Source organism: Lissotriton vulgaris, chromosome 3_1 (assembly GCF_964263255.1).
Source record: "Lissotriton vulgaris chromosome 3_1, aLisVul1.2, whole genome shotgun sequence".
Lineage (NCBI taxonomy): Eukaryota > Metazoa > Chordata > Amphibia > Caudata > Salamandridae > Lissotriton > Lissotriton vulgaris.
Genome location: NC_141689.1, coordinates 1,033,061,905 through 1,033,076,940, shown reverse-complemented (window position 1 = coordinate 1,033,076,940; position 15,036 = coordinate 1,033,061,905). Strand labels below are relative to the sequence as shown.

The 15,036-nt window shown below is 42.5% G+C and overlaps 1 protein-coding gene across 10 annotated transcripts in view; it reads right to left on the bottom strand.

The window, feature by feature from the left end:
• The window catches only part of PDE5A (phosphodiesterase 5A), a 783,446-nt gene that overhangs the window by 596,276 nt on the left and 172,134 nt on the right, over positions 1 to 15,036 (bottom strand). For all 10 annotated transcript variants that reach the window (XM_086961429.1, XM_086961430.1, XM_086961428.1 and 7 more), the window contains exon 2: positions 12,197 to 12,776. In XM_086961429.1, coding sequence (XP_086817555.1) covers positions 12,197 to 12,776 — 580 coding nt within the window. The remainder of the gene's footprint in view (positions 1 to 12,196; positions 12,777 to 15,036) is intronic.

The window sequence follows — 15,036 nt, the reverse complement described above, 5'->3', positions numbered from 1 at the left end:
AAGGTCTACAATGAAGGCTCCCTCACCATTCAACCTTTATTTTCAATAAAAAACAATATCAGGGAATGGGAAAGAGCATTTAATATAAACTGCTTTTTGTTGGTCTGTCTTTCTTTGATTTGCTTACACTGCACACATTATCACACTAAACCCAGACATATGTGATCAGCCAATCCTTGTTTTAAATATATGAGCCAGTCACTTTATATCATCATGGCGCCATTGTTCCAGATGTTTATGGTATCCCATCTTTAAACACCTGGACCTAAGCTGTGAAATCATAAACAACACCCTCTACATTAAACGTGATGCAAGTGGGCTGCTGTTGTTGAATTTGGTATGTTTGGGAGATTTAGATGAATCCAATCCTCACACTAAGAATAGTGCAAGGATTAGCCTTATCTGGGCCTTCAGACTTGCTACACTACCATAGCAAACATCCTAGTTTAACGATGCATGAGACCACAAGCGGATTCGGCTCTTTTACAGATTATATTTAATCTTACCAGCACCAAAAAAGTCTCTGGTGGTATGGGCAGAGAGTCACTTATTTATTAAAGAATGTTGGAGTACCCATTTAAATGGAAAGTAAAACATCTTTTTTTATATACTTTGTGGAACGTAGATATGCTATGGTTGTATTGAATTAAAATATGTTTCATATTTTTGGTGATGAGGATTAAACTTGTGTCAGGCGCAATTCTTTTCCAAAAAATGAAATGGCTGCCAGCATTTGTAAGATCTCCTTGGTAGGCCACAGGGTAGATGGGCTACTGGGTCCCAACTATGGTGGTTGAGACTGTGTCTTAATATCTGGCCACTATGGCTCTGCACAGTGGGCCAAGTACAATCATTTCCAAACATGCCTCTAAAGGAAGTGAGGGTAAGCAGTCAGAGGCATGCACAGGTAGGTATTGTGGAGGTAAAGTGCTCAGAGTTAAGAACTTAACTATCACAGAACAAACACAACAACATACTGCTCACAACGGGGATTATCCTAATAAAACAAAGTAACTACTACACAATCCTATTAATGTCTCATACATAGTTGTCATAAATTGTACTTTAACCGTTAGGCGCTACACTTCCACTTGCTTCCCTGGTAACCATCTTCCTTCCCACCATTGCTAAGCTCCTGCTATTACCGCCCCCATTATACTAGGATTTAGGCAAGGATAAGTCTTGGGTGTAGTTCTCTTAAAAGGTCTCATGAGTTAGTCAATGTCTTTATCAGTTTTTGTATTAAAAAGTCTCAAGCTGATGAAGCAGATTTGCCCATGCATCTCTGTCTCTTTCTCATCCACTGGTGCAACCAAGCCTCATGATTACATGTTGGTGATTGGCAGTATTCCGGGCTGCGTGACAGACGCGAGTGGCATTCACACCCTCTTGGGGTGGATTTCTGTATTTTAGACCAAAGGAGAATATTTCGTTATCTTGCGTTAGCCTCCTTGTCAAGTCTTTTTGTTGTGTCTGTTAGTAGTTGTGTCCTACTAGGTTGGTTAGGGCTTCCAAATTCAGCAGCTATTTAATATCCTTCTTCCAGTCATTGGCAGCAACATCAGTCATTTGGCCTTCTGAAAGCTTCCGATTGACATAGAATGACATTCTCTGGTACAGACTCATATACACCACCTCAAGAGCTACACAGAGCCTGCTGGACTCCTTCCAAGCAGAGGTCACTCCAGGATCACTCTCGCTGGACCACCAGCTTCCACTGTGTGCTCATCATGCTGAGAAAATTCTGGGCCTCTCTCCTGAACAGTCTGTCCTTATGCAGTGCCAGTCATGCTATTACTTCTCCCTGCAGGCTGCCAGGCTTCTAGTCTCTTCAGGCAGATCATCAGCTCTTCCTGCAGAAAATGTTGACTTCAGGTAATGTCCCCTCCTCTCTGGGAGACTGGCTGTCAGACACACTTTAGCTGTGGGTACACGCAGTTCTTTGATTACTCTACAGAGCTCTCCATTCCTGGGGCAAGAAGAATTTGGGAATGGAACAAAGAGGGGTAGTTTGTACCCCATTTTATTTGCCACATTTTCCAGACAGGGGATGTGGATCTATGTTCTCATGCTTCAGAACTAATTCGACTGGGGTCCTTTTCAAATATCATTTCCTGCTCTAAAGACATAGGGCCAAATGTATCAAGCTTTTTTCCCATTCGCAAACGGGAAAAAGCCTTTTGGGATGTATCATCTCAAAAGGCATTCACAAAAATTGCAATTCCTTACATGAAAGGGACCCACCTCTGGGCATACCCATCCTACTTAGGGTGAAAAGTGCTATGCAAACAAATGATGGATGGGATGCTGAATAAATCATACTTTCACCACAAGTGAAGAGATCTAGGTTAAATCCATCCAGACGTGGGTCCCTTGCTCACTGTGCCACTGGATTCAAGCTAGCCTGGCTGATGAAAGGTAATACCCAGAAACCGGTCCCAGGATGCTTCCTTTCGAGTGTTCCCATGAGGCACAGGGTTAAAACTGATTTGCACATGGCTGGGTCTAAACTGGGGTGGCATGGTGAGCAAAAGAACAATGGATTTAACCCAGATCTCTTGACTGGGGGTGAATGTATGATTTATTCAGCATTCCTTCCATCATTTGTTTGCGTAGCACTTTATACCCTAAGTGGGATGGGTATGCCCAGATGTGGGTCCCTTGCTCACTGTGCTATTTGATTCAAGCAAGCCTGGCTGATGAAGGGTAATACCCAGAAACCGGTCCCAGGATGCTTGCTTCCGGTCCAGGGAGGACCTGGCTTGGCAGTTCGGTTTGGACTGTTCCCATGAGGCACAGGGTCAAAACTGATTTGCATATGGATGGGTCTAAACTGGGGTGGCAGGGTGAGCAAAAGAACGATGGATTTAACCCAGATCTCGTGACTGGGGTGAATGTATGAGTTATTCAGCATTCCGTCCATCATTTGTTTGCGTAGCGCCATCCCAGAATGCGCCAGGAGCTTAGCTGGAAAACCCCAGCCAAGGGTGGCTTAGGCATCCCTTGCATTCTTAATTACTTTAGAGCCGTGCAATTGAGATACAAAGTCAAGTGGTCTCACCCAGAGTTGGAAAAGAAATGACTATTTATGGACAGGACACTGGCTGCTACATCTCAGTGAAAAATCCCGTTCTTGGCTAGACCACACAGACCCGCCCAGCCTGCACTTGTCGCGAGCGATAGTGTCGCCAACCCTCAGAGTATGGGATGCATTAGGAAAAGCAAACTGTCTCTCTTCATTCTCATCCCCATTATCGCCGATAGTTGAGAATCCTGATTTTACTCCAGGATAAAAGGAAGCGTCATTTCAAAACTGGCTCAGACCCGGAAGTAGATCGGTAAGCCACCTCTTTGACCTAGAGGGCCCCATTTCTTTCAATGCCCTGAGAACAGAAAACCTTATCCCAGACACAGAGAGGTTTCGATACACACAGAGTGGGTGAGGCAACCAGAGGTAAGATAGGCAGCCCAACGTCCCCTGGCAAAGTTCGAGCGGTGGCTCATATGCAAAGAATCGGATCGATGCTTGGTAACATAATTGTATAAACTGCTAATGGAGGGGGACCTAGAGGAGAAATCTCCGTCCCAGATCCGGTGGGAGAGTGAGTTGGGGAGGGAGCTTTCACACCGGGAATGGGGCGACAGATACTACCAGGCAAGAGACACAACGACCAACACCTCAGGCATAGAAACTGCAACAAAAACTGCTATGTACTGGTACTTTATGCCAGAGCGCCTTCATAAAGGAAACCCGACACAGAGCGAGCAATGTTGGAGATGTGGGGAGGCCACGGGGTCCTTGAAGCACATTCTATGGGATTTCCCTAAGCTATTTGTAGTATCCCATGTTATCCTATCTTAGTGCACCATTCCTTCTCAGAATTGTTATTGTACATTCTTGGCTTAACATTCTAATCTGTACTAGCTGGTCAGTTACTACTGGTGTTATGCTGGAGGTGGTTGTTAAGCTTTCTTCTCAGAATAAACTACTTCCAACTTTCTTCTGCTTCCTTGGACTAATTACTACATAAATTTGGCGACGAACGGGATTCACTACCCTGCTTCTACCCTACTTCAAGAGAAGAATCTCCACCTTTAAAGACATTTGGAAAATTCTGAAAAATTGACAGCGTTCGCCTCTACAGCTAAAAGTTTCCAGGTATTTTTTTTTTATATATGTTCAAGTGTGTAAGATTGCACCAGCGGCTGTTTTCCATGTTAAGTGCCTTGATTGCACCAGCGGGAGTTTTATTATAATTTTTCTCTGCACCGCTATCTTCAAATGCGTCTTATTTAAAGACCTTCATTGTTTATTTTAACCATTGAGCGCGTTTGGTGGAGTGCGCTTCATTTACTATTCCTTCGCGCCACTTCGATCTGGGTATTTTTAAAACATTTGACTTTCTTGTTGAAGCGGACTCGCTAACCTTTCCCCAGCGCGCGCCACTCATGCTGTTGTTACTACACAGCATCTTTCAAAAAATACAAAGATAAACTCACCAACGCGCGCCTGCATTGTCCCGTGTCCTCTCCGAACGAAGGAAGGAATACTTCACACGTCATTCCGACGTCACCACGCATCACGCTACAACGTGTGCGTTCCAGCGGCCATTTTATTTGTAATCAACTCCTCGTTTCCATGACTACAGAACCACGATCTTGTTTTCAAAGCATTTCTCCATGATTACTTCACCATTTTTGCTCGTTCTCACTGCGTTCAACCTCCGCTCTTCGCAAGGACCACACTATTAACAGTTATTTATCTTTTCTCATTTTTTAAAAAAAAAAAAAGAAGAACAAAGCTTGAAGACTTCGCTGTGGATATTTTTTTTTTCTTCTCTCTCATTCTTCACTACAAGACAACGGTGACTACTTTTTTTGTTTTGGCATATTTCTACTAACCTTATCTTGTCTTTTACCTTAATTTAAGTACCTTATAACTTAGTATGTCTAATAACATTATCTCCCCTGCTCACTTTTTACCTACTGCTGGAGATCCAAAGGTAGAATGGGATCTTTGGTATCCCACTTTCCTTGCTTATGTCGATGTTATTGAAGAAGATGGTTGTTCCCCAAAAAGGAAGCTAGCACTATTAAAAAACTGTTTAGGCGGTGCAGGACTTAAAGAATTGGAAAACTTACCTCCCATTGAAAATGTTGGTTCTGGTGATGTAAATGTATTTGATTTAGTCATAAAACAGCTTAGCACTAGATTTGGAAGAAGGATCAACATTGTTATGGAGAGATTCAAATTTTACTCTCGAATACAAAAGGATGATGAGTCCATAGAAAATTACGTAGCTGCTTTACGCACTTTAGCTGGATCCTGTGCTTTTGAAACTATAAATTTTGACCAGGTTCTTAGAGATCAAATTATGATGCGCACTAAAAGTAAAAAAATTCAAGAACGTCTCTGGATGGGGACGGATTCCTCTCTCAGTGCTGTTTTGAACATTGCAAAGGGCATCGAACAGTCTGAACTATTTGTAAACGAAATTAGAAACCAGGATGTTAAAAGTAAAGTAGTCATTCCTGAAGTTTCTCTGGTCAAAAATGTCAACAATTTTAAGAAAACTACCGTCCCTTTCAGAAAAGATTTTGCAGGAAGGGAGAATAGACCTCCTATTAGGAAAAGTCAAATTATTTGTTATAGATGTGGGGCAAATGACCACGTAGGCAATTATAGAGGTTGTCCTGCGTGGAACAAAATTTGTGTCAAGTGTAAAAAATCCGGGCACTTCAGTAAAATGTGTAGGTCTCCTCAAAAAGTTAACTTTTTGCCCTATGAAGATTGTGAAGAGGTCGAACAACCTTCTGAAATTAACACTTTGTTATGTGTAAGTGACACAAAATGTGAAGGGTTTCCCTCTGATATCATCAATATCAATGGTAAGGATATTTCTATGCTAATAGATTCCTGTGCTTGGTACACTCTAATTGGCAAAAATGTTTTTGATCGCCACTGGCCTTCTACTAAATTACTACCACCTGACGTAAATCCAGGTGGGTATACGGGCAAGAAGATTGACATGGAAGGTTACATGTGGGCAGACATCAAATTTAAAGACCGGTCCATAAAAGGGAAAGTTTATGTTTCATCTAAGGGTGCGTCATTGTTATGTTGGCCTCACCAACATGACCTTGGTATTAAGCTTGATCCAAATGCTTCACCCCCTGTCTATGTTGTTCCTCCTGAAAATGACTTCATCCTTCAGTTGAAGCAAAAATTTTCATCTATTTTTTTCGGACAGTTTGGGAACCTTCACAAATTTTAAACACCGCATAATACTCAAAGATTCAGCTATTCCCATCAGACACAGAGTAAGGAACGTCCCCTTAGCCTACCGTGAAAAATTAAAGGGTATTTTAGCAGATTTAGTTGACAAAAAGATCATTGAACCAGTAGAATCATCCCCGTGGGTTTCGCCAGTAGTTTTGTCGCTCAAAAGTAACGGCGAACTCCGTTTATGTGTTGACCTTCGGAGTTTAAATAAGGAAATTTGGATTGATAGACACCCCTTACCCCATATCCATGAACTCATTTCCACTTTATCAGGAGCTACTGTGTTCTCAACTCTAGATCTAACCAGTGCATACCACCAAGTGTTGCTCCATGAAGAGTCAAAGTTTTTGACGACATTTATTACGCCAGAAGGCATGTTCCAGTATTGCAGGATGCCCTTCGGCCTAGCCAGTGCGGCTTCGGTCTTCCAAAGACTAATGAAGACTGTTCTTGAGGGTTGTTTTGGGGCTATCGCCTTCCAAGACGATATCCTTATCTACGGGAAAAGTTATGAAGAACATGATATTAACTTAGAAAATGTTTTAAAATGTGTACAAGAGAAAGGTCTAACTTTAAAATTATCTAAATGCAAGTTTAGGCAAAACAAGGTCGAGTACCTGGGTCACGAAATATCCTCAGAAGGCATTAAGCCTAAATTCAATCATATACAGAGTATTTTAAAGGCACCAGCACCGTTGAATAAAGAACAACTTGTGTCTTTCCTGGGCTTAACTGAATTCTACAGTAAGTTTGTCCAGGGTTATGCATCAAAGGTACATCCATTAAGATCTTTGCTAAAGAAAGATATAAAGTTTGTTTGGAGTCACGAACAACAACTAGCTTTCGATTTGATGAAACAGGAAGTAGCAAATGCCCCGTTTCTCAAACCATTCACCTTGGGTAATGAATGCATAGTTTGTGTGGACGCAAGCAATGTGGGCTTGGGTGCCGTCCTAATCCAGAAAGACAAAGGGGATGAATGTGTAGTCTCATATGCTTCTAGGACACTACGTGGCGCTGAATATAACTATTCTACTATAGAAAAGGAACTCTTAGCATGCACCTGGGCCTGTGAACACTTTAGGCAATTTATTTGGGGAACCAGATTCCGTTTAAGAACTGATCATAAGCCCTTGATAAATATGTTGGCAGCTGGTGGCGGTAGAACGTTAACTGCACGTCTAGCCCGTCTTGCAGCAAAACTACAAGAATTTCAGTGCATTGTAGAGTATATTCCTGGTCGTCTTAACGTGCACGCTGATTGCATGTCCAGGTTACCATTAGTTAATGCCATTTGGTGTGAACAGTGTGATTCTGATGTTGTGTTCAACATCGATGATGTTAACGAATGTGCCACTGTTTGCTCTGCTGATAGCATATCTGAGACTGTTTGGAGAGAAGCCATGACCAAGGACACGTGTTTGTCAAGTGTAGTGGATCATTTACAACATGGTTGGCCTCAAGAAAGGTATCTTTCCGGTGACATCCTCTCATTTTTTAAAATTCAGGACGAACTTATGTTTGACCAAGGTTTTCTAATCAGAGGTGACAAAATTATTCCTCCCCTTACTTTGAGAGAAAGAATTGTTTCGATGGCACATGAAGGCCACATGGGCATGTCCAGCACCAAGAGGCGCATCCGTGAATTCTACTGGTGGCCCGGGGTTGACAGGATGGTGGATAAGTGGGTTAGTTCCTGCTCCCCGTGTGCTAAAAGCGACAAGACTGTCAAACCTTTGTCTACGGGTGTTTCTCCTATTGAATTTGTAGCTTGTCCTTGGAAAAAATTAGGCATTGACATTATTGGTCCCTTATCTTTGTCTCCCAACAAGGAGGTCTTTGCTTTAGTGCTCATCGACTATTTTTCTAAGTGGCCTGAACTTAAAGTTGTGGATAAGGTTGGTTCCACACAGGTTATTCAGTTTCTGGATGAAGTTTTTTGCAAGGAAGGAATACCAGCCGAAATTGTGTCTGACAATGGGCCACAATTTGTGAGTAGGGAATTTGAATCTTTTCTTGCTAGGTGTGGAATTGTGCATAAGAGGGTGTCCAACTATAACCCTCAGGCCAATGGTCAAACAGAACGCTTTAACAAGGTCGTCAAAGAATCTATCCAATTGGCCATTAAGAGTAACCTTGATTGGAAGAAATCCTTACGTGCTATGCTTTTGTCTTACCGTACCTCTCCTAATTCCGTCACTGGTCTATCTCCTTTTGAAATGCTCAGGGGTAGGAAACCTGGTTCCAAGCTGCTCCCTTGGTGGTTAAAATCTAAACTCCCATTTGAATCTTCTTTTGATTGTAATGAAGTCAAAGACAGGGTTTTGAAATATCAAGAGAAGATGAAAAACAGTTTTTTATCATTAAATAGACAAAGTACTAAAATCAAAGTTGGCGATTTTGTACGAGTCAAGTTGGGTAGGTCTGTTGGGAACAAATGGAACAAATGGTCTGATCCTTGTAGGGTGACTGAAATTTTCTCTAAAGCTATTCGTGTTGAAGGGGGGAAGGTATGGAATTTCAGGAGAGTGTCTCTATGCAAGAACCCCAGCTTGGAAGATAACAGCCTGTGTCCTCCTATCTCTGTACCTAGTCATCCCACAGTTGAAGATGACACCTCTTATTCTGCCATGGTTGACACCTTTGCACCGGAAAGTCCGGTTCCCAGTGTTCCTGCATATGTTTCGCTTCCTCAATCCTCCCCGTCCTCTGATGATTGTGTTGTCAATAATTCCAATGCTCTGGAAAGTGTTCCTGATTCCTTAAGTGCTTCTCTCAAACACAGTGTTGTTCCTTCCACAGCGCAAAGGAAAAGTTCTCGCGTCAAGCAATTACCTGTAAAGCTACATGATTACTTATGTTGAATTTCTTTGCTTTGTTGAATTCTTTTTTTTTTGTGTTTTTTTTATTTTTTTTAGGGGGGAAGGTGTGTAGTATCCCATGTTATCCTATCTTAGTGCACCATTCCTTCTCAGAATTGTTATTGTACATTCTTGGCTTAACATTCTAATCTGTACTAGCTGGTCAGTTACTACTGGTGTTATGCTGGAGGTGGTTGTTAAGCTTTCTTCTCAGAATAAACTACTTCCAACTTTCTTCTGCTTCCTTGGACTAATTACTACACTATTTCATTTGTGAAAATAAATTTTAGATGAGATTGATGGGCTCTTTGATACACAGATTTCCCGATTCCCAAAGTACACTCTGTTGGGTCTTCCTAATGCATTGACGTACCCACTTAAGTCTTGCCGCGGTAGACATATGGCACTGGTGCTCGGGCGGCTCATCAGGCGATTCTGGCTCTGTAGGGCACTGACAAGACACCATCCAAGTTGGGATGGTTACACCGTATTTGGCACCCACTGGGGATGGAGGGATTGACGTCTACACTAAAAAGCCACGGAGAAACTTTCTGAGAAATCTGGAGAACGTTTACCAGTTTATTGTCCCAGGAATTTATAGAACTCACCTGCCCTAAATATTTAAAAATAATACGATTGACGGAAGAATAGAATGGCTTTGTTGATAAGGTGGCTAACCCAGATATCTTTAAATAGTGGTTTTACAACGCTTGGACACCCGGTAGAGTAGGGGGTAGAGTGAGGGTGGGACAAGGGAAGTATGTTTTACTTATTATATGTTTTTGTTCCCGTATAACTTTGTATAGATTGCCGTCCTGGCGGAATGTTGAAGCTAGGTGGGTCTATGTAAGAACTGCATTTCTTTTATCTTGCAACAATAAAACAAATGTAAAACTAAATTATTTTTAAACAGAGGCCTACCACTGTGATCCCAAGCTAAGCTGGCACTGGGGCAGAGCCTACAGTTCTCCAAATCCCTCAGAAACTGCCTGTGTCATGACTGCTGCCGAAAGGTAAGTAGCCAGGGTGAGGGAAGATGAGGTGAACGAATGTCACTGTGCCTCATTTTTACAATTAGAAACAATGCCTGAACCCTGGACCTCTTATTCCCTGCACCCATGGTGTGCAGAGGTGACTTCAATTGCCTACATCTCGCTGCCTGGGACAGCTTCTTGGTTTAGATCTTCCTGGACGCTGAGCTGGATTGGACCACTGGGATGGACCTCAGTGTGAATCTACCAGTGAGTGCCTCTCTTTCTGTCTCCTCCAGCAGCGGGCCTTGTTGAACATGCTCTGCTTCTACTATGAAATCTGGATGTTGCTTTAAACCTGGGCATGATGTATATGGCCACTCGTGTCCTGGGCTACAAAAAGTCTTTAGTTTTAGCTTTTAAAGGACCAAAATATTACATAAAAACATAGCCACCTTCCCATCCCTCCAGCCCCACGAACATGATGCGATAAGCGCAAGCACACACTGCTTGCAGGCACAGACATAAAAACAGACACACAAGCACATGCACGCACATCATTTTCCTTTCATATCCAAATTAAGCTGTTAAAAGTAACCATGCATCCAATCACTTTACAATACATCTGAAACCCCCAGCTGACGTCATCAAACAAAGCATTTGTCTCAGATGCTTATTGTTGGTGACCATTAGAGACGAAAGGATGGTAAGGAGAACAATTGCTTTCTTTAACCGCATCGCTGCGGTGGCTTTTCCCGAAGTGCACGGCGGTTTTGTAAATACCGCGTTACATGACGAGCTCAGCTCGTCATCAGCGCACAGCAGGTAAGCCTCATGACGAGCTGAGCTCGTCATCAGCGCGGAAGGGGCTACACAGAACGCCCCTTGAAAAATGGTCAGCACATTAAACGGGTGGTGTGTGTTTGTCGGCCAGCGAGGACTTTTGAATATTCAATTTTTTTAAGTGGCATCGGCAGATGTTCACACACCTCACTGTTTTGGTAAACGCATTAGAGGAAAAACGAAACCATTTATTTCTGAGACTTTCGTACTCTAGAACATGCTATCGCCTCAGAGTTTATTAATGTGACAGAGAATTTATAAACTAACAACCCCAATTGGTACCAGGGAGTGTCTGGTGGTAAATAAATCAAATTTCAACCCTGAATTCTGTCAGCACTGGTAACGAGATTCTGAGGTAAAACTTTGAGCAACACAGAAGTGGAGGACCCAAAAAGTATCTAGCTGATACATGATGCGTAACAAGGGCTTTTTTGTGTTGTTGATTGTGAGTGGAGGGCGACCCCGACGCTTTTCTTTTCCCTCTATTGCTCCTCCATGTTTACCAATAAACCTTTGACCCCCAGCATTATTTTTTATACAAATTAAATACTGTTCAACAAACATGCTTTGAGCCACAGTAATCTGTCAAATTATAATTCTTAAACTTTGCAAAATCATATTTTCAGTCAATGCTCAATTAAAAAACTGCTTTGGTATTTTAAGCAGGTGTGGCCAATAGAAAGGGGTTCTATAAAGGAAGTGATAGGCCCTGAAGTGGCTAAACAAGTGAATAGACAATTTTAAATATGCAACTTCAGGCAGGCCGCTTTTGTACACAATTATGTTTGGAGGATAACTACAACATAACTGGTGCGTGGAGAAGCTCTGAGCGGAATAAGGCAAATATTTACACTTATTTGTATACATTTCTATAAGAGACATATCACATGCGTTTTAGGCCATGGTGACATCACAAAGTTGGCTAGTTTTCCTTCTCAACAGGCTAATACCCCCGACTGCCTCAAATGATGCCCATGAATTGCGCCAAAAACAACATGACAACAACAAAACGTCACATATTTTCTACGTGTGTCCTTGCAAGGTGTTCCTTCCACCTTGATTGTTATCTGAAAAAAACTCTAAAAGGTGGTATAATGCATTATTCTTTTGAAAACATCAATCTTACAGCGTCAGGTCTATACCAGATAAGTGCGTATGTTTATTTCGAGCGTATTTCTCAATATATAAATGCTTTCTTACATTCTCTCAATAATCACATCATGTTACTTTTAATTTACCTCGTAGGCGTCCTTGATGTTGAGAGGTTTTCCATATTCTGCAACGTGTCCCACAATGCCCTTGTTCCATTCCAAGCGGATGCAGTTATTGGAGGCTTCCTCCAAGGTCGACCCTTCCGCCACGTCGAAGAGCCTGCTGACCAGAAACTTCTCGTTGGAGCTGTCCTCGCATACCAGGAAGAGCGAGTAGCGGTCGGCCGCTATCAGTTCGTGTATGTGCAAGAAGATCTTGTGACAGAGCGCCGCGACGTCCAGGTGGCTGGAAATGTCTTTCACGAGCTCCAGGAGGCGCGAGCACTGATCGCCTGTGTCGGTGAGTCGGGGATATTGAAGAGTCATCTGTTCCTTCTTCTCAGATTCGGTGAGAAAAGTCACGGTGCCGACGGCGTCTTTGGCGATGATGGGCCTCAGAGGCCGGTCAAATTCGGAGGCGGATATTTTGCGGACAGGAGTCCCCGGGGTGGTGTGCTCGCAGCGGCCAGGCGGTTGGCTCTGGCTGGCGTGGGGGTCAGTCTTTCCTCCCTCTTTATTGGCGGGAATGGCGTGAACTCTTTCAGCGAACCATGCGTTGACCATTTCTCTGTAACACAAAATAAGATCAATATTTAAGGGGATGAAAAAGTAAACGGAGAATGGTGACAACGCAATAGCTTCAATCCCCAAAGGGTTCTAAATATTTAAAGAGACCACGTTTCAGAGAGATTCATTATAGACCCTTAAGTGGCACATTGTGTGTAGGGCGAGACCACCTGCTTCCGCTAATGAACTGGGCCTCATCTCCAGCTTACATTAAGGCCTAAGTATAGTGCAGTTTGATTCACTTTAATTCCATGATTGATGAGTTGTGAATCCTGGGTAGAGGGTCTGGTGGCAGCAATATCTGAGGGCCGTCCTCTGGGCCTTACATCGTCCCCATGCTCTCTGAAAACCTATACTTTTAGAGGGCAATCCACAACAAGCATTGGCAAAGCCAACAGGTCTCACCTATGCAAGATCTATTGGCTCTGTCAATGTTTTAAGACTTGTTGCACAGCAGCCCAAGCTGCTGTTCAACATGTATTAAAGTCAAGGTAAAGAGAGCCCTACTGATGCGACCAGCGTTGACCACAGCATATAATTTTTTCAACTAAGTTGCACAGCAGCCCACACTGCTGTGCAATATGTTCTTTAAAAAACGTGGGTGGGGGAGATGGGAGCGACCACCAGACAAGGGCAGAGGGAGCGGTGGGTGGGGGAGAAATAGTCTCTTAATCACAGCATGATTAGCGGGCGAGCACTAAATAAATGGAATCAAACTGCACTTTGTTTGTGCACCACAGAAAGGAATGTAAGTGCTGCTTCACCTGCACTTGCCAATTAGGAGACAGCAAAGAAGAGTGACTCTGAAGCCAACAAATGGTAAGCAATGGGTGGGCTCCAAGCCCATTATTAAAAACAAAAGTCTTGTAAGTGTGAGTGCATGCTCTACTGCATGCTCTCACAGGCTTGACCAGGCTTCGCTTGCGCTGGCCAGTTAGGATGCTGCAAAGAAGATTGACACTGAGGCCAACAAATGGAAAGCAATGGGGAGGCTCCAAGCCCATTAGTCAAAATTATTGAAAACAAAAGTCTCACAATTGAGAAATACATGCTCACGCCGGATCGACCTAAAAACAGCCGCCCTTGGGACAGGCTCTGAGTGAATGGGAGGACAGGTGCATCTGACACATCTCAGTGTGCACAGGTTAACTCACTGGTGACCAGGGTCAGCTGCACAGCCTGCTGCCATTCCTCGAGGTGGAGATCGACTACAAAGTCACACAGCACAATATGTGTATAAAGCACTTCAGAGCACTTCTTCCTTCAGCACACCCAGACTAGAGAGGGGTAGATAAACTTACAGTTCTGTGTATAAATGAAATATATGTATTAAAAGCGGCAGACCAGAGCCTCCTGTAGCACTTCGGGACTTGTAGGCGGCGGTGGGGGATGAAAACATGCTAAATTATATAGTTAGCAATACGCATATAATATTAGCGTATAGTTTGTACACAATTTATTGCCATAGCTTTAAAAGTGGGAGCAAGAGTACTAAATAAGCACTATGTATACAAATATGTGTATATTCTGTAAAACACTTAACGTGAATACTTGAGTTGGAGTACAAAATCATATTGTGCTAGGGATAAATAAAATGTGTGCGAGAGCCGTAGAACGCCACTTTCTGCGGCACTTTGAGATTTGGGAGAATTTACTAAATCCAATAGCGCTATTTATACAATATTTGCACATACTGTGTATACCACCATTTACTTTAGCACACTGAAACGTGAGCGAGAGAGTGCTAAATACAAAAATATGTGCAATTATATATATAACTTCTTACTGCGGCGCCTCGAGGCTTAGGGGAGTACTTACTTGCAGAGTGTTATATTTAAAATATTTGTGTATGATGCCTCACACTACAGAGAACCCAGCTGTAATTCAGTACTAATATATATATATATATATTTATATATAGACAAAATCCAATATCACTCTTCCATATTTAAATTCATATACGGAAAATAGAAAGAGGACTACACCATAACATTGTGATTCGGATAGTATATAGTAGATGACGGCAATCTTGACACAGAAAATAAAAGCGTTTATCACTGCTTTAAAGTTAATACTTTCATTGTAATTACACTCCAAATATATCAAAATGCTGTGTCCCATCTGAGATACAATGCTCCTCTGTAAAATATATACTGTATTCGATCTCAAATCCAGATTGTGTTATTGTCATCGCAATGTAAATACATAGTCACATGACATGAATATTCTTGTGTTCACCTATAATGTCGCAAATTTTCTCA